General features: G+C 45.8%; 1 protein-coding gene across 3 annotated transcripts in view; it reads left to right on the top strand.

Annotated features, from left to right (window-relative positions):
• SH3PXD2A (SH3 and PX domains 2A) overlaps positions 1-24,211 on the top strand; it is a 228,968-nt gene that overhangs the window by 18,122 nt on the left and 186,635 nt on the right. For all 3 annotated transcript variants that reach the window (XM_065746041.1, XM_065746044.1, XM_065746043.1), the window contains exon 2: positions 22,822-22,902. In XM_065746041.1, coding sequence (XP_065602113.1) covers positions 22,822-22,902 — 81 coding nt within the window. The remainder of the gene's footprint in view (positions 1-22,821; positions 22,903-24,211) is intronic.

A 24,211-nucleotide genomic window follows, 5' to 3' on the forward strand; every position in this document is an offset into this window, starting at 1 on the left:
TGTGGCACTCCTCTGGTGAAATACCTTGTTGGGTTCTTACTACAAATTTTCTAATAAATACCATTTTTTCTTTTAAACATAATTCAGCTTTTGTGTTTAGTGTTCTGCAGGTAGCACAGACTGATGCTGGTTGAAATGACATGTTCTCTACTGGCAAATGTTCCTGGCATTGAGGGAGAGGTGTCTTTGATTAGGGGATAAGAAACTCAAGTCACTGGAGCAACTGTTTCACCAAGCTTGCAGAACTCGTGGCTCAGTTTCTCCCAGCTCTCAGCTGTCCCTACAGCTGTGTCGGCTCCTGGGGCACATCGTGACCCTCAGCTGTCTGGGAGTGGCAGTGGGGCAGAGCAAAGCCCCTTGCTGGCTCGGTGTGCTGGAAGCAGAGGAGCTAAGTGCCTCCCTGTTTCAACAACAAAATTCAGTTTATTTTTAGAGGTTGGCTGGATAAAGCTTTGCTCAGTGCTGTGCTAAATTAGGGGAAGAAACTGTACCCAGGGATATGCGTGCGTCTAGTTCTCTGTGACAATGGCTACAGATGGTAGCGACTTCTCCTTCCTACCCTTCCTCCAAGGGCCGGATGAGCACTGCTCACAGCCAGTCAGTGCCTTCCCCTGGTCACGCCCAGGTTGCACTAGTGCTGGGCACAGTCTCCTCCAATTTTTGGAGCTCATTAGAGGATGGGTGAGTTGGGTATGGGAGACTGGTGCCTCCAGTGAGGGAACCTGCGCTGGGTCCACATCTGTATCCTGAGTGGGATGGCAAATTTTCTGGAAGTGGGAAAGTTTTGGAAGCTGCTTGGCAGTGAGGTGAATACTGGGGCAAGGAAAAAGATATAAAATGGATGTGGGAAGAAGAAGGTCCCAAATTGTGCTAGTAGAGCTGCAGTCGTAGGCATTTCTATGCTTGTCTAGAGCTTGCTGGTGGCTGGCAGAGCTCAGCTGGGCTCTTGAACAGAGCGTGGGAGGAAGGATGTTGGTCTGAGCCATGAAACCATATCTGCCTTGCTTCCCTGTAGGACAGCAACACACCCAGAGAGGATCTTCACCTTGTAGTACTGAAACAAGTGCTGTGGAGGGCCTGCTTTGCTGTTCGTAGGCTCTGGGGTCTGGCACCCCTAGGCAGTAAGGATCCTAGTGTGTAGTACTGTAACAGGGCCAGATCAGAAGCAACTGCAGCTGAAGACTGCCCTGGTCCTCATCCCTGCATTCACTTTGTCTTGGCGCCTATCTGAGACAGTGGTTAGCCAATTCAGAGAGCCAAAAAGTCCCAGATTACTTCCTTTGTTGGAAGAAAAGCTTTTCTGTCAGTTGCTGGAAGCCTGGGGCTGTGGTCAGTGATGCTATCCTCTCCCTGGAGTAAAATGTCATCACTTCCAGCTACTCCTGGCCAGAGGTCACATCCTCTTGCAGCCTCAACCCTCCCCTCTCTCAGACCAGTGGAGATTAACTGCAGCCCATTTCCTAGTAAGATTTATCTCATCTGCATCTTCAAGGGACAGCACACCTGGTCCTTCTGGCAGAGGCGGCACCAAGTGCTGGAAGGAAGGGGCAGTGTCACTGTGACCAGCTGCCTCCACATCTGCCCAGCTGCAGCCCAGAGCACATCTGATCTCAGCCAGGAGTGGCTGTGCCTTTGGTTTGCCAGCCTCCGTGACACACACGATATTCAAAGTGCCTTCGCATATAGGAAGTAGTTTAACCATGGTTTTGTTCCCTATTTCAGCAAATCCAACCAGCCTCTGCATTGTTAAGTGTAAATGTCATGCACACCAAGATAATAACATCTGGTTTAAAGCAAAAATAGTGAGGAAATGGGTGTTATGGTTAGAATGAGGTCTGCATCCTGAAGTCACTCCTCCGCAGCCAGGTTTTGTGTAGGTAAATGGAATGTAACCTATTAGATCAGGACACAACTTGTAGTAGAGAATTAGAGTAAAGGTTGAGTGGTTGCCAATGGCCCTGGTCAAAAGTATTTAGGAGTCATTTTTCCTGCCTCTGAATGAGTTCTCCAAAATACACTACCCCTTTTTTCTGTTGTGCAGCCCAGTAGGGATATCCGGATTGGCTGCAGGTTATGCTCTGCAATTGTTTACACTTAAATCAAAATGTGGCCCACCTTGAATGGGGCCCCTGTTTATCAAGAAAACAGCTTCCAACTGTGGACAGCTGTGTGGAGTGGGCCTCTCAATGGATGCTCAGCTGCCTCTTGAGGAATTTGGTGCCATATATATGTAGCTGGACCAGCATTCTGTTATATACCATCCCGTTATCAGCAGCTTTTAATGCTGTGTGGTTTCTCCAGATTTTTGGCTGTTTCTGGTGTCAGTGGAAAGCAGAATTTTTGATTTATCTGTTGCACGACATTAGATATGCTGTCATGCTATGCAAGTGCTTAACATCATTTTCATATGGCCTAGAAATTTTAGCTTTTAAAGCTAAAATGGAAAAACAACTCATCTTCCTTTTTATGCCTTTAGGACAGGAAGGTTTGGGGTGCTTATATTTTTCCAATTAAACAGCATTTGATAATGCTTTAAAGGATGCTAGACACGTACACTGATTACATATTTATCATTTAGATACAAGTTTTGCACTCCCCTGCAGGCCTCTTTTAAAGTCAGCCTGAGCTGGAAAACACAATATTTGAAGACCTATCAATGCAGCCTATCAGGATAACTAAATATTATGCATGGAGCAAAATATTTCCCTTTCATTATGAAAATAAGTGTTCTCACAGTGTTAAGCATGAAGTGTGTTGTTCAAAAGATGTGATCAAGACATCAAAGAGAGGGAAATTACTATGATAGCGTGAACTGAACCAGCTGCCTTTCCTTTGGTAATTAAGAGATGATCTTGTGCATTTGCCTGCTGAAATTGCAAACTTTCTTCTTTCCCCTGAGAGCTGTGTTCTGAGGTAGAAGTCATTTTAGTGCTTTTAAAATGAGCTGTTTGATTTTACAGTTGTAATAAGGCTTAGCAAGAGGCAGCAATCAGTGTGAACACTGCTGTAGCACGGCTCGTTAGCCCTCAGAAAACTGAAAAGGATCAGCACTGTTTTCTCCTGTTTTGGGTGGAAGGAGGTGATGTAGGTGTCCTTGCTCTGTCTGACCTGGCCACGGTGTGCACCCGAGTTTGTCACATAGGATGGGCCTGAGGGAAGGTTTCCCTGGTCTTTACAATCAGGTTGCACAAACTGCAAATATCCTCACAAGATGCCCTGATCAGGAGCGTGAAAGCAGTCAAACTCTGGAGTTCTCTGTTGTGCACAGTGCAAAGTTGTCTGCTTAGGAGCTGCCCTTTTCAAATTGGCATCTTCTGTGTTACTCCTACTGTGTACTCAGAGCCATGGTCCAGGAGGCAAGTTATAAAAGATGTTTTGTGGGTGTTATGGCCTTTGTCTCTCTGGATCTGATCTGCAGAAGTTCTGTGCCCAAAGCCTGAAGCAAATCACTTGTAGTCTGTATCTGTTTCTTTTTCTCTTAATTTCCTTATTTCCTTTAATTAGCATTGCAAAATTACCTTCCTGGTAGCCACTATTGGTTATTTGAATGAAGCAAGCTGCCTTTTCCTCATCTCTGTGGAGGTATGATAGTTCTTCCATTTCTTACCTGATGCTTTCAGCTTAGCAAATACAAGGTGCCTTCACAGATTGTACAAGGAACGTGTGTGGTCACAAGGGATAGTACTTGCAGATTTCATCCCTTCCCATCTGAGTGGGCACGTGGCAGTGGTGATGCTGAGTTTCTGGAGTCAGGTTGGGATTTATTAGGTATCAAGTATGTGCTGGGGTTAGACTGAATCTCCTGCTTGTAGTATGCTTTCATATCCCATGATCAGACTTTGCTCTCCCAGCAACTGAAGTTTCAGCTGAGGGGGAAGGTCAAAATTACCTCATTAAAACTACTTTTTTTTCCCCTCCATCAGAGAGTTCTGTAGCTGGAGGTAGTAGAGAAACTATTGTGTATGCAGTCTCTGTCAGGTTGTTTGGTTTGTTCCTGGAAAAGTTCCCCATGTGTTTTCTTCCCTAAAGTTACTTTCTGTTTTTGTGCAAGTGCATGCTATAACTCCATCAACTTCTGCAGACATATGTTGTTTCATATGTGGCATAATGTTGTGTGATGTGCTTGAGACTAACCCCTCCAAGCCCCGTGGGCTGAGAGATGTCAGCAAGGGGAGAAGAAAACACCATAGCTGCTTAAAATTCTGACTGGGGAGAGATGGATCAAAAGAAAAATTCAGTGGAAGCTGAGGCTGCTCAGGGGAGCTAAAAGTTTTGCTCCTTTAATCAAAATTAGAGCTTGCTAGAGGCAGAGTCTATCAGTGATGCTTAATTTCATCTCCCTGTGTTCTGGGAGTTATGCTGCTGCCTCAGATCCACCTAGACCTGTCTTCAGGTCAGACAGTGCCACCTGTGGAGGCTCAGAGCCCTTCTACAGCTCATGGGTCACAGCAGCATCTGTTTGCCAAAAGCCCTGGTGTGTATAACATGGTCCCAATATTGTATGCTGTTCCTGTTGTGGGAGAGCTCCCGTCTGTGGTGAAAACCACTGCAGCTGAAAAACGCTCACTTTTAACTTCAGTTCTGGGGGAATAATGGAAACCAAGGAATTGCTGTTTAGATATAATCATCCCATATCTTTTTAAGTTTTTTTTTCTTTCTGAAGAACAAGTAGAAAAGGGTTTTTTAAATGAAGCTGCACCCTCTGGATTCAAATGTAGTGTCTTCTGCAGAAACTAAAAGCAGTGCTGGAAAATACTGAATGCAACAAATAAGTCATTTTAATTTGCTGGAAAAAAAAAAAAAACTATTTTGGAAGGAAGTCACTCCCAGTTCTGACCAGCCCTAACTAACATACAAAAGAAGAAATTATCTTTATATGTAGCATAAAAGGGAGCTCAACCAGAGGCCAAAATAACCAAACGGAGGGAACATCCAGTGTTTAAAACAAACACCTCGAGCTTTAAGCTTCTCTCTGATCTTTTCCATTAAAATTCTCTCTTGCAGTCTATTTGATAGAGAAGCTGCCTGTCCCCTTTGATAAAAGAGAAATTCAGCTTGAAGTTAAATCTGCATTGGGCACCCTGGTGCTGCAGCCGTGCAGAAGGGAACTGCTGTGGCAGGAGGCAGCACTGCCTCTCCCCATCCCTCTCCTCAACTCATGTGCCCATCACTGCTGCATCCTGCCCTGTCAGGATGAATGTGTCGGAGATACACAGTGCTGATACCTGCAGGGTGAGAAGGTGTCCGTACAAATTTCCAAATCCACGTGTTTCATCTTGGAGCTGCTGCATGCTTGTTGTCCTCTGAGCTATGGTGTTGTCAGCAAGCAGCATCTCAGGTGTGTGACTGTCCTCTCTCTCACTGGTGGCTTTTCTTCCCTTCTCTCTTCCCCCAGTGCTTGCAGGCTGTGAACATGGTCATACATGGGGCAGCATGCAACACAGGGATTGTATCTGAAGTAGGGCTCTAAAGTAGCAATGAGCGAAGAGCTGAGCAGATGGGTCTCAAGCACTGTGCTCCCCTGGGTGATGTACGTGACTTGAGGCAGCTACAGACTTTGTCAGCACTTACTGGTGATGAGGGCTTACATATTTTTGCACAAGACTCTTCCCGCCACAGTGGGTTGAAGGACTAATCTGGCACCTGGGTTTCACACATGGCTCCTGTCTGTGTGAAAAACAAACGTGTTTTCAGGGCCTATGATCAGAGGATCCTGTCCAGACCTGGCATTGATCTATTTGCTTCAGCTTGGTTACTAATCTCAGTGTTAAGTTTGACCCTTAAGCTTTTTGTTTTTATTGTGTGCTTTGATATGGTTGTAAAAATACTGGCTGGCAGAGCTCCAGGGCTTTGCTCTATACTCTACCGACTGTGAAACAAATGTGTTAAAAGTGCTTTTGGACTCCAGGATATTCTTTTTTGTTTCCCCCACACGTGTGTTCCCCTCTTTTTGGAATATCTCTGTTGTTCTCTGCATGTCATGCAGAGCAGGTTCTCCTCAGGATTGTTTTTGCCCTGGGTATCTAACTGAGCATGTGGAAACCCAGGCTTTTGCTGCAAGTGCTGTCTGCATGAGAGAAGATAAGTAGGAGGTGGATCATGCCCTGGGAAGCCCTCTTTCCCCTGGTGATGCTAATCCTGTGCTGTTTGCCCTGTTAGACATGACTAGCATTTGAACTCCCTGAAGCATCTGATACTGGGACATGCCAGCCATGTGTGTCTGAGGACCTGCACGCAGGGGGAGCAGGGAAACATTTTAGGGGCAAATCCTTGTGCATGACCAAGCTCTTGTGTTCCCATGCTGTGCGAGTCGACAGGCTCCCATTCCCTTCTCACCTTTCCTCTGAAATCCATAGGGATTTGAGTGGGCCACAAAACTTGAAGTTAAGTTCTGCTTCTTGGAGGGGCAGCTTGTGTTTAGTGGAGTGTTCTTCTGTTGTGTTTCAGCAATGTTTTCTCAGTACTAGTTGCTGGTTTGATTTCAGAATTATCGGAAAAGTTGAACAAGTGTAAGTGTGTTGTTGATACGCCACAAACCTGTTCACCCTTCAGTTTTGTGAATAACTGCCCACAGACTCTTGACTTCTAATCTCTGCTCTAAAGGGTCCCTAGAATTGGCTTTATCTAGATTTAACTACACCTGCCCTTCAGATGCTGCTTCTGTATGGTCTAGAGAACCATTCTGTCTCATGGGTACTGCATCCAAATTCTGCCTCCAGGTTACTGCTAGAGAGCTTTGCGTAAGGAAATACAGCTGCTGTCTTGCTTCTTTCCTGCCAAACTTCTCCTTAAAAGAGCAGTGTTGCACACCTGAACGGTGTGCTTGCCTGTATCAAAGTGAATAGATAGGCCCTGCTGCTCCTTGAAAGTAGGTTCTCAAAGAGGGCATCCTCTCTAAGCCAAGGTAAGGCATAGGAGTGTTGAGCTAGATGCTCTCACCCTTGAGTATGCTTCATGCTCTGTGGTGGGCAGCCCTATAGCATGCTGCCAGGTGTCTTCTGTGTGTCCTCTTGCAGCCTTGGCACAGAGTGCTGAGCTCAGTCTTGGTCCTGGGGTGGTGTGTGAGGAGCTGCTGGGAGGGACTGGCCACCGGTTCTGCCCGTGATGTCTATCTTGTTTTAAGCACTGATAATAATTAGGCAAATAAAATGATTAGTGAGAGAAGAAATTAAGTGAATTGGAAGCATGTCCCAGAGGGGGTTTATAGGGCTGAAATAATGTTGTGCCAGTCAAATAAGTATTGTGGAGTGAAGAGGAGCACAGTAGCCTGTTCAGCAGTTAGTAGGAGAGTGCAGCCCAAGGCTCAAAATAAATTTGGTATGAAAATGCTCTTTTTTAAATAGCTCTATTTTTTTTATCTCCTCGGGAAAAAGAAATCTTGCTTCCCAAATGTTCTTCCTTTGTCTTGAGCCTGGCAATCTCATGTTTTTGTGTCTTAACTGTGCATGTCAATGCTGGCATTCTCAAAGGAGCTGGTTTGTAAATTCTCTGTGTTTCACTTTGTATCTTCATGGTTCTTTAAGAGCTAAGTGCAAGGTTTTCCTGAGTGTTTTTCTTCACTTTTTCTTAGTTTAAATTGTGGTACTTAAGAACACAGTTTAGCAGGTAATATTGGTAGGAGATGAACGGTTGAACTATAGGTAATCATAGAAGTCTTTTCCAACCTTAATGATTCTATGAAATTGTATCCCACCCGCCTCACCTCTGAGATACCACCTACCTTTGAGGCAGTGAAGTATTTGTACCTGGGCAGAGCTTCCAGCATCTTTAGAATGGTGACATTGATTCAGGGGTGTAACTGCAATGGGATTTTCCTTTGGAAATGCGATGCTTCTTTCTAAGGTTGTGCCCTGGTGTTTGGAAAACAACTGTAATGTTTACGGTCAGAGTTCACAAGGGGCCTCTTGCTCTCTCCATCTCTGCATCTGTTTCCTGGCACCACTGGTTAATGCACCCACTTGAGGTAAGAGTTAAAGTCAAGATTGTCGGGCATTGTCTGAGCCCTGCCTTCTTCTGTGGAGAGGAGCTTGGTGCTTGAGATAGACAGCCAAGCCCATTTCCATGGTTCTTTTTGGGGGAAAGATGGTTTCTTGGGAGTTGTGAAATTACATGAACACAAAACTGGAGGAGAATCTCAGATCGTGTCAGCATAAAAATGAGGAAGGGCACACAAATACTTCTTGATATTACCATATTTGTTATCCTGTATTTGTAGCACACAAGAAAGATAGGGAGAATAAGAACTACATTGTTGGTACCATGCAATTGAAGTCAGCATTTGCTTCACTGGAGTAGTCTCAAAATAACCCTTCAGAAAGGATCACAAAGGTAGAGATACAAAAGCATTGACACAGAGGAAACTCTGCTAGAGTTGGATTTAGAAACAGATCTGGAGGCTGTTTCTACAGATAGCAAGAGTCTCAGTCTGGAGATCTTTTACTGGAGAGTTTTCTGTGTGAGGTGGGAGGGATGCTTTTGCCTTCCTGAAGGAGGTCGTGGGTGTGCTGCAGTCAGTCTCTGTCAGCTGCTGATTTTTGGAACAGTGGCATTTCTTTCCAGGCTGGTTGCAGTAACTGTGTTTCTGTAGAGGAGAGGTGAGAAGGGGATGGGAACACAGCTGGCTGGAAAAATGTTTGCAGTTGTGCATGAACTGACTGCATCCCTTCCCATTCCCTGCTGAAGAAACAGAGAACCTTGGAAAAATGTTGCTGCTGGTTTCCATGGGATGAAGGAAAACCCAAGCCTTCCATGCCAGATGTCCTTTTAAGGGTGGAAAAATTAAAGTGACATGGATGGGATATTATTGGGATTGTTTTTTCATGTCACACCTCAATGGAGTCTGAGGTTATTAACTAGCGGGATTGACTCTTGGTATTGTGGCCAGATGCAGCGGTTGGCTGAGCTCCCTGCCTTCAGAGCTCACTTTTAAATCATACTTGGATAATCTTCCCTGCCAAGGAGCTTTGCAGTTGAGCAGTGTGCTGGAGCTGAGGAGGGCTCCATGACAGCAGGCAGGCAGTGAGGCCTCTGAGTGGCATTTCCAAGCGAACCATAGACTTGCTGAGCTGCCAGGTCTGCAGGCAGGAATTCAGGCCTCTCCTGAAGATTTCTCTGAATTTCTGAAAAACCCTTTAGCCTCCTACAAATGATATTTTCTCCCATAAAAATGATATTTTCTTCTTAAATCTGTGGGAGAGAAATGGGGCTAGCTGGAAGAGATGTGCAACTTTTCCATTTTCTGTGTTCTTCCTGTCACAGTTTCTCACTGTGCTAATGGTTTGACTTGGAGAGTCAGTGTCATGCTTGCTTGCTGTGACTCTTTATGGCTACAGGTTAAGATGCGGTGCAGTTGATGGACTGATGCCTGCCACATGGCTGCCTCAATGCAGTCCTAGCTGCTGAGTGACTGTAGTCACGACCCAACTTTCTTGCCACCGTGGAGGGGCTGTGGGACTGGAGGTGTGTGTAGGCTGCCACAGCTGTGGCAATAAGTGAGCCAATGTGGAATGGATTCAGCTGCCTCCAGATGAGCTGGTGGGATGCGAGGGATGTGCGAAGTGAGGGTTTTGGAGCAATTTGTTGGGACTGGAGAGAAGATGGGCCAGAGGGTTCCTGCTCATCTGTGTAAGGCTGGAGGAGCACCTTCATGCTTGGCCAGAGCTGTAGACCAGGCATGGACCTCTTCTGGGGGAAGCCCAAAACTGTGGTGATAGCAAACAAGAATGAGGATTTTCCACAGAGCCTGGTCACAAGCTGCAAGTCAGCAATGGAGTTAAGTGTAGGTTTAAATCCCTTTGAAATTCCTGGAATTTTGGACCTTTCCTGAAGAGTAGTGTGCTAGAAGGGGATCACTGTTGTGATCTCCACAGACTGTTCAGTCTGCCCTTTGCTTTCCAGGAAGACATCCTATCTTGAGGAGATGAAACTTATCCATGGGAGCAAGGCAAAGCTCTCATCATCCTAGTGCCTGGAAAAAGGATACTTGCTGAGGAGATCTTTTGGGGATGCCAGGATGTGGAAGTGCTAGACTTTTCTATAAGACTCACTTTGTGTTTATAAGATGTGGGGAGTTTTTTAGTTGTGTTTGTATGTCTGGGAAAGAAGATGCAGAAGCCATCCAGACAGTAGATATCCCCATTCTTTGAAGCATGGACATGTGGGTCCCTGGCAAGCCAGCCTGGGTTTTACTCCTATCCAGGGCAATCCTGGTCTTTCCAAGATTGCTCACAGAGAATGCTGATGAGAGCAGCGGTTTTACCCTGTGGTTAGCTGTGTCGCAGGGTTGGTGGTCATCCTCTGTTCTCCAGCTGGCTTCCTCTGCTTATCATCAAGAACAATTTGACTGCTTAACAGAGAGGAGTGACCATGGGAGCCTGATGCTGTGGCTCTGACACCCAAGCCAGTGGCTTTCTCATCTGGAATAGCTCCTGCCTTCACTTTGTCTGACTATCTCTTCCTTCAATGAGAACAGCCATGGTGGCTATGTCGAAGGGGGGTTGATATCTTTTAGTGGATTCTTTCTCTGTGTTTTCTGCTTTTAGTGGGGTTTAGTTGACCTAGGAGCAGATTTCTGCCCCAGACTTTGTCAGGGGGCTGCAAGCAGAGATGAGCCTAGAACCTGGAGATCTTCCTTTACCCAATGGGTTTCCAGGACAATCCTTCTCTGGTGCATGGAGACAAATGAAAATCTGTTGGATCATGTGCTGCTATGTCTTAGCAGAGCCTGTTGGTAGCACACATCTTTATGCATGCATTAATGTTGCTTCCCAAGCCAGCAAGTGGTTTATATTTGAAGAGTATTCATCTAACGTTATTGAAGCCTTAAGGAAAGCCACAGTGAGCCAAGCCCTGCCGGTTTTACTCATGTCTCACAGGGTGAGATCTGATCCTCTTTGGACGTGTCTCTACTCAAAAGATGGTTGTGGAAGACGAAAAGGAGGCAGGGGAATTACAACACTGAAAGAAAATCTCTGCTCTGCCCTGGGCCATTTTGCAATAAGACACTTCGGGGCGTGAGTTATGATGCTGTAACTCACACCTCATGCGTTTCATGGCAGTCAGCCGACTGCTTCATGCCCTGCACACATAACATGGAGAATTGCAGCTCAGTTTGCCCCTGGCCCAGCTCAGGCCTCAGGCAGGGATGCTTGTATGGAGATGACTGCAGAGTTTGGCTCTCCCCATAATGTTTTTTATTCAGTTTCTCCCTTTGTCAGTCAAAATTGTGGTTGTTTAGGGTAGGCCTGGCATCACCCTGATCCACTTCAATTTTGGTGTGTACTTATCTGATAAGCAGAACTTTGGTCTTAGCAAAAGTCAAAGTTGTGTTAGGTAACTATGGAAGTTTCGTGTTGCTCAATTAGTTGACCCTTCTGGGAATGTTTAAGGCCGTAGGGTTTGGTGTTTGGGAGCAGCTAGCAAAATCAAAATCTGAGATGGATTAAATGGTTGTTGAGCATATCTATCTTTTCTCATCTTCCCAGACTCTGTGAGCACGTTACTGCCTGCCAGGGTCTCTGAATGCCCGAGCTGGCTTTGTGCCGCTGGTGTATGGACAGTTGGGCCTGGCCTGCTGTCAGGATGCTGTTTCTTGTTATTATCTTTGCTTATCTGCTTCATGGTAAGTTATAGTTGTGCCTTCAGCTCCTTTGTGTGTTAGCACTTCATAAATAGGGATTTAAAGTCACTCTGGAGGCTGAGGTTAAAAATGTTGAATCCTCTGAATGAGGATTGCAGTCAAATCCTCATTTTCAAGAAGGATCTGGCATTGTGTTGCGGGCAGTTTGGCCCAGTGGCTGGGGCTGAGATGTGTGGTGGGGATGGATTCAGAGGTCCTACCAAGCACTGTGGCTGCATCCAGGTGATGCTGTGCCTGGGCTAAATGTGCCCTGCAAGGTGTGGGGCTATAGACTGTGTGTGGGACTGGCCCAACTGTGACCCAGCATGAACTGCAGATGCTGTGTCCTCTCAGCACCCATATGGGCATCTCTGCACTGTGTAAGTACCTCCTACAGTATACCTACCTTAACTTCAGCCTTGTGGACATCAGGTGTCTGTCTGCTGTAGGATCCTCTGTTCAGCAGAAGAGTATATGCTTCCAGAGATCTTCACTCCACTTTAGCCATGTAGAGAAAGATCTGAGATGGGTGACTTTTGGCCATTTTGAGATCCTGACTTTAGGATGCATCAGTTTTTCTACAAAATCTTGAGTACAAATTCCTGCTGTCACTAGATGCTGCATGTGTTGGTTACAGCTGTGTTAGTTCTTGAAGGCTTGCTGTTACAGACAGTAATTTTGCTGGGCTTTGGGTGGTCACTTAAGCAGACTTAATAGAGTTTCTTTCTGTGGAGCATTAATAATTCCCTTAAAGTGGCTAAGAGTGGGAGAATGTTAATGTCTGAGGATTGGAAGGAAGAGGATTATTTATTGTTCCAAGGCACTGTAAACCCTGAATTTGACAGAAATGTAAACGTGTACAGTCATTCTGCTGATTCACATTTTATTACTGGTTTCAGTAGAACTTATAATAGTCACGACTCTCAGAGGCCTATTTCTAAGGTGACACATGCTGACTTGCAGCCACGCACTCTCCTTCCAAACATGAGTAACAATCTGGGTATGTGTGGGCTGTGATAGGTAAATGAGAAGAAACTGATGTGGTTAGTGGTTGCTGTCACTGTCACTCCTAAAGGGAAGCTGGGCAAGGGACAGAAACCAGCCTGAGTGTCTAACAATGACAACCATTCTCCCACTATAAGGTTCCTATATTTGTAGGCCTTAAAGGGGAACACCATGTGGAGCAGCAATACGTGAGGCTACCTCAGGCTGAAGAAGCACATCCTTTGTGTCCCTGGTCCACCCATGCATAGCCTGCCCATCCACACAGCCTGGTGTGCTGAATGAACGTGGCCTGGAAACCCGTGAGAAGGGGTGTGTGTGTGTGTCTCTGCATGTGTGTGGCCTGGGCTGCAAATTGCAGAGCTGGAGCGGGATGTGTTGTGGCTGTCTGGGATAGTCCTGCACATCTGGAGCGGGAGAGGGTGTTCCTGCGAGTCAGAAGGCAGGAAGCCAAGCGTGGGAAAAGGAGGGAAAAGGACTGTGAGAAGAGGAGGAGGGAAGGAAAGGACAGAGACAGCAGCAAAGAGGTAGAGAGAAGAGGGATGGAGGGTGTGAAGATTTGGCAGTGTCTTCCTGAAAACCCTCAAGTTCCACAGGAAGACAGTAATTTAGTGTTTGATTCAGTGTTGTGCCATTACTGTTGGGAATCTGTCCTGTGCAGGACTCTTCTGTTGGTTCTCCTGCCTTGGCCAGAAGCACAAGAGGAAATAAGCGGAGCACTCCACCTTTGCTTTCTCTGTATCAATTCACAGTGAAATTTGGATATTCTTTGAGTGACTTGGCAAAATCATCTCATTTCATGTTCTCACAAGAAACTTGGATTTCACCTAAGCCTGAGGTAAAAGGTCACCGCAGTGAAATAATTTTTTTCCCCAGTAGCTTTACTATTGCATCTTTGTGAGGTTGTGTAGCTCTATTCCCTTTTTAGTTAAATTTGTTTCAACGTTCAGTATTGTTCCATGAAGGAAGAAGTGCAGTCAGTGCTACACGTGTACGGTTGTGCTGACTGTATAATAGAAGATCCACATGCATTGTGTACTCATTGTTTGCAGTGCACAGTGTTAGCAGATTGAGGATGAGTGTTAATTCATACCTTCTTTAGCTTTTTTGCAAATAAAATGCAAATACACATCTGTTAGTCATGGTACAGACCATTCTGTCATGCTTTGCTGGTTGGCACAGTTGATTTCACCTCAAGTTTTATCCTCTAGTCACGCACCAAAATTGTGGTTGCACAAACTACAGAGATTAGAGTTTTTCAGTTGTTTTTTTTTCATGGACTATAGATCACTCTTGAAGTACTGTACCTCTCAGATCTGACTTTTTGAGCCTGGGGGTCTTCTGGTTTACGTGAACTTTGTTTCTCTCTACTCAAAAATAATAATAATAATAAAATCCCGCTATTCTATAGCAAAAGCCCTGGAGAATTTCCATTATTTGGACTAAGAATGTCCCAGAGCTTTGTCATTGTTCTGAAAGGGCCTGGAGCAGTTCTGCTCCCTTTCCCAGGACCTTGCTTTGCTTTTCCAGCACTGTGTCTGGGGGTCATATGTAAGGTTACAAATCAAAGCTGTAAGATTTGCACGCTAATATAAACTACATGCAAGTGTTGGTGCAGTGCAGGAATTCCTAACACAAGAAGCCTGAAGGAAGGTTGGATTTTAGGATAACCAGAAGTTTTTGAGATATAAGCAATTGATTGTGTACCTACAGGTTGCAAGCCTGCCTTGTGCTGCTACATGCGGTGGGGTTGGCAGTGTCATGGAGTGCTCTCTTTGTGCAGCAGCAAGGTGTGTTAACTTTAGCACTGCATTTGTGCTCTGGCACTGGGAAAATGCATCTATGCAGTGGTATGGTCAGTACAGTTGATAAATGTTGTCTCACCTGCACCTCACTTCTGTGTTCAGCACTGGTGCTGAGCACCTCTGTGATGAGCTGTGCTCTCTCTATGTTTCCTTTCAGAACAAGTTCAGCTACAAATCAGTTTTTCAAACCTGTGTAATGAGAGAAATGCAGATTTTGTGTTCAAGCAAAATCTTACAGTTAAATTTACCCAAAAGACCTGAAATCCAATAGAAGATGGTCTATTTTCATGGACTGTTGCTTTCCTCAAATCTCTTTACTTTTAAAAATAGTTTCTATTCTTTTACTGGAAAGCTCTCGTACTTTGGGGTCCTCATGGAAACAGTGATCACCTGCTGGGAAGAAAGACACAAGCACTGAGTTAAAGTGAACTATTTTAATTCTATAGGGATTTCAGATATAAGAGACAATAAGCCGAAGACTTTTTACCTTCAAATGCAGTTGTATTCTTTTTGTTTGCTTGCCTTAGAGAGCCTCTTTCAGACCCAGCTGGGGTATTTGGGAAGGCCATGAGAGACCCAGGTTTCACAGAGAGCCTGTGCATTCTTCCTTTTTATGATTGCTCTGTACTGGACTTGGAAACCTCTTCCATTTATGAAAATAATGATAGTTAAAAAAAAAAAAAAGAGGCTAACTGTTCTATTACTCTGTGTTTGAAAACACAGTGAGCTGGATTCATCATTCTAACACAACCTTGTACCTTGTCTGGTCCACACCCATGAAGCTGGGAAAACAACAGAAAAGCTCTTGCTTGCCATGTGCCTCAGTACTTCAGTGAGTTCCTCTTTGTGCATCCGCAGGGGTGTCTGCTGGCTGCCTGGAGGCAGTTCTTTGCTATTTTCATTAGTGTTTAGGTGTCAGGATTTGGGTAAGAAAACAGGCTTTCAGCCTGGGTAGTTCTTTGCTGAGAGGAAGGTCTGTGCCCATGGAGGTGAATGAGGCAGTGTTGGGTTTTCTGAACTAGAAAGGACCCAGCTAGGTTCGAGCATGACTGGATTCAGAGCTAGAAGTGAGTTTTTCTTTGTACATAGAGTAGATCTGATGTGATACAGCTGAAAAGGGAAGCAGCATTATCTGGCATTGATCCTTGTGTTGCCGTTCACAGCTGTAATAAGATCCTCAAAGAAAACTAGTGGAGGAAGGAAAATGCTTTTCTCTCCTTGTTTTTTCTCTCTGCATGTTTAATTAGACTGCCTCATTTCTTCCTTCCCAGCATCTTGCAGCTCTGCTTTGCTTCCAGACCTTAGGTATGTGCAACATCTGTCTGCTAGACTCGTGGGTCGTTCTGGCTTTTTCTCAGTTACACTTCCCCCGTTGGTAATGGAAAGGTGAGCCCTGCTGAGGGATGTCTGAGAAACCACATCTGCTCTGGAGGAGCCAGACGCCCACACCTGCACCAGCCCTGCACTTGGGGCTGCTGTGTGTCTGCCACCAGAGCAGCTTTCTCAATTCCTTGTGCTTTGTGTTTCCACTAAGCCTCATCCCGGCTTCTCAGCTCTCCCTTCACAATCCCAGGGTGAGAACAGCTCTGGCCTTGCTCTGAGAATAGCCCTTCCTCAGGCCTGGCCTGGCCTGGCTTGAGCTGCCAATCCCAGGAGGCTGTTGTGCTGAAAGGTGACATCATGGCATGGCTCTGGTAGTGGGCTCGCCACGGGTGAAGGGTCTGACTTCATCTCTGTGGGAATTTCTCAGGTCTCACTGAGCTTTTTAGGGTCTCTTGGATGCTGTCAAGCTGGGCAAGGAGCCTGAGCTGTGCTTGCTGGATCCACAGTGCAAACTTTCCAAAAGCTTTCAGTCCTCGTGACCAACTGCTTTGCAATCGGCACAGCCGGAGCTGCAGTGGCTGATTGAGGTACAGGGCGGGTTTTCGGGAGGTTCCCGTCTCTCAGGAACCGAGTGAGAGCAGCCAGTCCCGACAGATCGCGGCAGCTCTCTCTCGCGAGAGGCTGACGTTGCGTAGGCGTTGCCAGAGTTTCAGGGCCCGCGCCCTCACCCCTCAGCTGAATAGGGCTCAGGGAGGGCAGTGAAGTGTCACTGCCCACTGTTTGTTTGTTTGTGGGTCACCAGTAAAGAGCCTAAGGAGGCTGTGCTGGAGAAAGGGGTGAGGCAGATGTCTCAGCTGAAGTGCATCTATACCAATGCACGCAGCATGGGCAATAAACAAGAAGAGCTTGAAGCCATTGTGAGGCAGGCTAACTGTGACCTTGTGGCTATTACAGAAACATGGTGGGACCTCTCCCATGACTGGAATACTGGGATTGATGGCTACAAGCTCTTCAGAAGGGATAGACAGGGAAGAAAGGGTGGTGGCATAGCTCTCTATATCAAAGAGTGTTTTGATGTTGAAGAGCTTGAGGTTGGAAATGATAAAGTAGGGTCCCTATGGATAAGGATCGGGGGATAGTCTTTAGGAGTGACATCGTGGTGGGGTCTGTTATAGACCACCTAGTCAGGATGAAGAAATAGACGAGGTGTTCTACAAACAACTAGTAGATGTTGCACGATGGCCAGCACTCGTTCTCATGGGGGACTTCAACTTCCCTGACATATGCTGGAAATGTAATACTGCGCAGAGGAAGCAGTCTATGAGATTTCTAGAATGTGTGGATGATTGCTTCCTGACACAGCTGGTGCAAGAGCCTACCAGGGGAGATGCCTTGCTTGACCTACTTTTCACTAACAGGGAAGGACTAGTAGGAGATGTGAAGGTTGGAGATTGTCTTGGCCAGAGTGACCATGAAATGGTGGAGTTTGCTATTCTGGGTGACGTCAAGAGGGTGACTAGCAAAACTACTACCATGGACTTCCGGAGGGCAGACTTTGACCTGTTCAGGGTGCTTGTTGCAAGGGTCCCTTGGGACTCGCTCCTGAGGGGTAAAGGGGTCCAGGAAGCCTGGATGCTCCTCAAGATGGAAATCTTAAAGGCACAGGAGCAGGCAGTCCCGGAGTCCTGTAAGTCGAGCTGGAGGAGAAAAAGACCAGTGTGGATGAACTGGGAACTTTTGTTGAGACTCCAAGAGAAAAAGAGAGTCTATGTCTGTACTCAGCTCTGGTATGGCCGCACCTCGAGTACTGTGTTCAGTTTTGGGCCCCTCGCTACAAGAAGGACATTGAGGCCCTGGAGCATGTTCAGAGAAGGGCAACAAAACTGGTGAGGGGCCTGGAGCACAAGTCTTATGAGGAGCGGCTGAGGGAGCTGGGATTGTTCAGTCTGGAGAAGAGGAGGCTCAGAGGAGACCTTACTGCACTCTACCACTTCCTGAAGGGGGGTTGTGGTGAGGAGGGGGTGGGCCTCTTCTCCCTGATAAATAATGACAGGACGAGAGGGAATGGCCACAAGTTGCGCCGGGGAAGATTTAGATTAGACCTGAGGAAACATTTTTTCTCTGAAAGAGTGGTCAGGCACTGGAATGGCCTGCCTAGGGAGGTGGTTGAGGCACCATCCCTAGCGCTGTTCAAGAAGCGTTTAGATGAGGTGCTAAGGGATTTGATTTAGTAGTTGGGTAGGGATAGTGATAGGAGGATGGTTGGACTAGATGATCTTATAGGTCCTTTCCAACCTTATGAATTTATGAACCTATAAGCTTAAATTTTGATCCAAGCCAAGTGCAGGCACAGGTGGTGTGAGTGGGGTGAGGCTCTATGTTCTGATGCTGATCCCTGGGCTTTTTCCTGGCTCTGATCTGTATAGGGCAGTAACTGGGGACCCTCACCCTGTGTATTCAGGTAGTGAAGCCCTGGTACCTGTGTCTTTTTTGGGTGAAAGAATGTACCCCAAATCAGCTACAATACTGTGCTTTTGGGGGGCACGTAGCCTTGCTGATTCAGCCTCGTGGGTGCAGAAAGTGCTTACTCTGGGTTTTTATCACACCAATTTCGTGTTTGGGCCAGCTCTGAATTGCAATCACTGGAGTGTCTTTGGCATTAAAGTAGTTATGCAAATGGCAAATTGGTGCAGTGCCTGTGCTCCTGTAATTTGGGATGCAACCATATGTTGACTTTGTGGATGTCTGCTGCAGTTTGTGCTGTTTTGGTATAAACTCCAGCAGCTAAATGAAGCAGCTGAAATTGCCACCAGCTTTGCAGGAACTGGGCTCATTCTGGCTGAAGTGGAGCAGGGAGTGTTCACATGCTGTGCTCTGCCAGTGGGAAGTTTCCAGCTCACAAGCTGAGATAGCATCTGAACATGAGGGAGGAGGAGGATCTTTTCCAGCTTGTGATTCACTGGAGTGGATCATCCAGTGCTGTCGTAGAAGGCTTTGAAGATGCTGTCATTCTCCAGGATAAAAGGGGCTATCATGAGGATATCTGCATACAAATTGCACCATATTGTTGTTTGTTGCATTCATAAACTTTTAAGAAAGTTAGTATTTACTGTAATTACTTATAAAAGGCTATCAATGCCCTCTGTTATGGGTACAGACTTGTTTCTAGTCAGTGCTCTGGGATCTTTGCCAACTGCTTGCCTCTTTGTAGAGGTTCTTATCTTGCTCTCATCATGCTGCTCATTTCAGGCATTTATCTTCCACTCAGCTCATCTGATGGTAGAAAACAAAACGTTACCCTCTAAAAAAACAATTGAAAAATCAGTCACGTGAGAGCAACCTGAATTCCCTACGTATGGATCTTGTGCCAGATGGAACTGGATATTTGCCATTGAAAAAGAGGCATTCGTTGGTAAAGGCATGCACAATGACATTTGAATTAATGTGATTGTTTTCTGGGTTTTTTTGTTTTTTGTTTGTTTTTGTAGTAGGAAGTCATCCCTTGTGTTGTATAGGCAGTGAAGGGAGAGCTGTAACCTCAGTTTGCAATAAATTTTCTGCTCTGCAGTGTTTAAAATGGAAGCTTCCCAGAACTAGAATTAAATGATAATTAGCAGCTGATAAAACCCCCTTGACATCCTGCACCTTCCTTCACACAGCATGAATATTAAGAGCTGCTTGTCAAGCCCAGTTCCTGATTAATATTCTCCAGTTTGTGCAGGAACTGCTCCTTGTTTCCTTCAGGAAGGATTTATTTGAAAATACAGAATAAGCTGAAAAAAGACTGCATTTGTGAAAGGAAAAATTGAACTTCCTTCATAGCTGGGGCATCCCAGGACTGTGCAGTGAGTTCTTTGTAATATATATTTCAGTTACTGTGTGTTGTTGAGGGCTTGTTTTTGCTAAGCATTTCTGGGGTGACCCTTTTGAATGCCAGCTGCGTTTTGACCCCTTCAAGGTCATGAGTAGGTGTAAAGCAGCTTGTCTATGACAATTATTTATGGTAGTAATTCACTATTTGTGGTTTGTGATTACAGTGAAGTTCTGTGAAGGACTGTAGGAAAACACCATTCTTACTTGCCAGAGCTAACTTTTGACCCTCAGATGGGCAGGACAAGCACTGAAGGCCAAGATCATACGCATTAGTGCTAAGGAACATCTCTGCTTTGTCCAGGTGTGTCCCCATCATGGACATCTCGCCTCACCTGGGTCTTCTGCTCTGTGCCTGGGCTGTGAGCTGTGCCTTGGGGGGTTCAGTTTTGAGGTGCCATCAAATGCCACAGGAAGCTCAGCCTTGGCTCTGCTGGCGCTGAGCGTGGGACAGCTCTATTTATCTGATATTTCCTGCTGCCTCCCTACCCCATGCATTTCTGTGACCTCAGGCTCTCATGGGGTTGCTGTGCTCCTCCTCCCCTGGGATATTGCTGATCACTTTGGCAGTGACTCGTTACAAGATCTGAGCATAAAAAAAAAAGAAAAAGACAAAGTAAGCTGATGTAATGTTTGCTGCTAGTGAGAAAGCTGTGGGTCTGGTTCAGGCAACAGCAGCCAATAACCCCAAACCCTGATCTCTAAAGGAAGGAAATGTGATGGCTAAGGCTTTTGAGTTCTCTGGACCTTGCTTTTAATATCACGCATTTTACAGATCTTTTCTGAGTTCCTGCAAACCCCTATTCCCCAGTATCTTAAGTGGAGGCTTCCCAGAAGCAATTTGATTTATGCAAACAAGCAAAGAAAATCAATGGCCATTTCAGCTTGTGCACCTGCGTCCCAGTGTGCAGGTTTTGAGTCTATGAGTCTCTCACTTTGCAGAACCCCAGGTTATGATTAAAGGCTTTTCTTGCTCCTGCTGTGATCTCCCCATGAAATAGAAGGCAATCCATCTGTATGCTACCCAATTTATATTTTGCTGAGCTTGAAGAGACCTAGGGCTCAAAGAGATTTAATTCCTTCTTTAAATGTGCAACAAAATCCTGGCTTGACTGCTAGTCAGTGGCAGTTTCTTTCTTGTGGAGCCTGGAGATCAGAGTTGGGATCTGCACAATGCAACTGGCCCAGTTCCTGCCCCAAACGTTGCCTCGCGCACAGGGCATTTCTTCTGGGATGGGTGTGCAGTGCCATTTACTGCAGTGCTGACTGCTTGCAGCGAGGTCTGCTCCTGTCCCATCAGGCAGTGAGCAGATTTTGAGGGCATGTGACTCTCGTGGGTTCCAAAGAGGGTAACGTGGGGTAGGTACCTCCAGGTTCAAAGCACCTGGATGGCTGCAGTGTGTTTTGTTTCCATCTTCTGGAGGAAAGATGCGTAGCTAAACAAAAAGTATCAACTCCATTTATAGGTGAAATATGTTCTACCCTTGTCTCGTTCCCTTTGTGAGAACGCGAGGCCAGAATTACAGTATCTGAAGTTGCTTTTGGATCCAAGTCAGCTCTCATCTGTCATAATCTGTTTTTAATCAAATGGGTTTTCCATCTGAAAGTAGCTGTTGGACGGAGAACCAGCAGAAATGTTTGTGTTGTGAATTAGCCTGGAGTGAAACTACAAACTTTTTTTCTTTTGTACAACAAACACGTGGAAAAATATTCTTCAGTGCAGTGTGGCTGGTCTGAAGGTTGGCCATGACAGCTTCCTTCCTATGCTCTGACCTTTGGCTGTCTGTGGGTATGGTCTTTAAAGGGGATCTGAGATCTTGTGTTACTCATTCTTGTTTCTTCTAATGGAGCAAATCAGCCCTGTTGTCACCGCTGTCTTAACAGGCAGAGAGGGAAGTGAGAATGCAGGATCTCCACGCTTTCCAGGACTTGAAATTGTACCTTTCTCTCCTGGTAGGAGGATGGGGGAAAAATCCCTCATTGATTCTGATTCTTCAGCATAACTCCAGGAGGTTTCATGTGATATGTCACATCTTTAGCAGTTACCCAGTGTCTGCACCCTGGGAGATAGGCTGGTATCCTGGGGGAGATGAAGAGGATGGTGCTCATCATGGGGGCACAGCCCTTCATGTCTGCATTCCTGGCAAGAGGGAGAGCTCCTGCTGCAGCACAGGGGCTGAGGGAGGAGGGATGCTTTCCTGTTTCCTCTGCCAGATCCTTATCTCACTCCATATGTGAAACATGGAAATTGCTTTAAAGACCCAGGAGCTGGGCTGGCTGGGATTTCCATTACACTGGAGTTGGGCAGTCACCCTCAGTGACTCCATCCTGTGTTTTCTCAAGTCTTGTGGCGTGTCTGTCATCAGGGCAGCAGGACCAGTGCTTGGTCTCAAGGATAGTGCATCAGAGCGCAGTGCATGGATCTCGGTTTTTCATTTATATATATAAATATATATATAAATATTTAAATGTTTTGGAGGTACTGGGGTCAGAAGGAAATGTTTGTGCAGAATATATGCATATATTTATGTGTATGTATGTATCTGAATGTGTGCACTTGTGAATAATTTTTTAGCATGTTTTCTGATGAAAGACTGTTTCTATAAGATAATTGTACTAGGCAGGACAAGAGAAATCCTGGGCTTATTCTGGACTTGCATTGCTTTTCACATGAATGTAGGAGAACAACCTCCTGCTCAGTGGGCTGCTTTACATCACTTCTGAGTCAGTCTGATAGGTACCAGAGGTGCTGAGCTGGCGTGCGTCAGCAGGGTTGGGCTGTTGTAGTGTCTGGATGTGTGACATTGCCTGTGTTATAGAACTGTAAACCCACAGCCCCCTGGAGCTGAGTTTCCCTTGAATATCTTTGTTGAATCAGAGCCCTGGGAAAGGCCAAGGTTGCACCTCCATAGAGAAGGGAGTCTTGGAGCCGTGGGGTGGGAGATCAGGAGCTCGCGATGGGTTGTTGCATCAGGGCTGGAATAGCTCTGCTGGATGTGAAGTGGGAAACCACTACGAGCTCTCCTGAGACCTCTGCTGAAAGCTGCAGCAGGGCAATAGCTTTAGTTTGGGCTAGTCCTACACCCTGGGTTCTGTGAACAGGAGTGGCCAGAGAGATGCTGAATGTACCTGTTCTGTACATTGTTCAGCCTTTGGACATACCCTGTTCTTTATAACTCATATTGACCTGTTTTCTTTTTCCAGGTCTATATCATCAATGTAACGTGGTCAGACCTGACCTCCCAGATCATCTACCGAAGGTATAGCAAGTTCTTTGACCTGCAGGTAAGTCTGTCTTTTCTTACATAACATATTATTTCTTGTCATGTTTCCAGCTGGGATGCTCATACATTTAAGAAAGGCTTTGTGCTTGTTTGGTCTGTTACATGTCATGATCTTCAGACTTTTCAGACTCTGTCCTTGTAGGGTACAAGGTGAGTGGGTGGTATGCTCACTTGTGTTGGAAAGGCATTTGAAGCTGACATTTTCATGAGTAGTTTCTATTGAGGAAGAAATCTAATTTTAAATGCTTGAGATTGCACTTTGAGAGGGAGCTACATTTTGGGTCCCCAGAAACTACTTACCCTGCATTGCTGAAAACAATGGGGCTTTTGCACACTCCCACAGCAATTCAGTATTGAGAATGATGGTGGGAACCTTTTGTCCCTCCTTCTAACCCCTACTCAGCCAGCCAGTGTCCTGGTTCCTGCTGGTCTGTTCTAAACACCCAGCGTGGCTCCCTTGCTTTATCCCATGCCTGTGTATTTAGGTTTCATCAAAAACTTTTTGCTGGACAGCTGCTTGGAAATGTAAATTCTGGAGTTTTATTGTGGGCATCAGCTACTTCATTTCTGGTGCTGCTGCTGTGCACCTGCAGGAGCAGGGAGAGCTTTCTGGCTGGTGTCCTATTTAGCCATAGTCCAGATCCATTGCTAGCTTTGTGTATCGTGCCTTTCTAGGCAGCAAGATTATAATTGCATATTGCCTGGGGTTGTAAAAATTTCTGCTTGGGTACAAGTGAAAGCAAAAGTTGGGGTTTGATAGACTCCTTAATGTTGAGAGAAACAATACAGGTTTTGGGCTGTGATTGGAGCTGAGCTGTGGTTAGAATATCAAGTGGATCCTCACGGCCATTGCTGTACAGAACTCGCTGTTCTTCTGGCTTTTCTGGTGGAGAACTGAACTTTTTTCATAGCCAGTCCTGTTGTCCATGTTTGCTGTGTGACTGGATGGCCAAAGAGGGATGCTCTTAAGCCTGTTTCCTCTTGTTACTGGTCTGAAGCACAAGGCCTGCCGGTTCTGTTGCAATGAATCATATGTGTGATGTACAATGTGTCTGTGTACTTCCTAAAGATTCACGGTAAAAAATCACAAACACTTGTTATCAGCACGTGGCTTGCGCCCAGAACCATTTCTTTCTCTCTTCTTTTTCTTTTTACCCCAGTTCTGTTTTCATGCATATGTTCTTCTGGTCTCCTGGCCTTTCCTGGTAGGTTTGAAAAGTTCCCATCAAGCGTGGAGTTATCAATGGGGTTAGTGTGTTGGACAGGAAATGATGTCTCAATCAGGGAGTGAGCCCTGAAAGGTCCCATTG

This window comes from Cyrtonyx montezumae, unplaced genomic scaffold, assembly GCF_038088225.1.
Source record: "Cyrtonyx montezumae isolate F1298 unplaced genomic scaffold, pur_monq_1.0 scaffold_4, whole genome shotgun sequence".
NCBI classification, from domain to species: domain Eukaryota; kingdom Metazoa; phylum Chordata; class Aves; order Galliformes; family Odontophoridae; genus Cyrtonyx; species Cyrtonyx montezumae.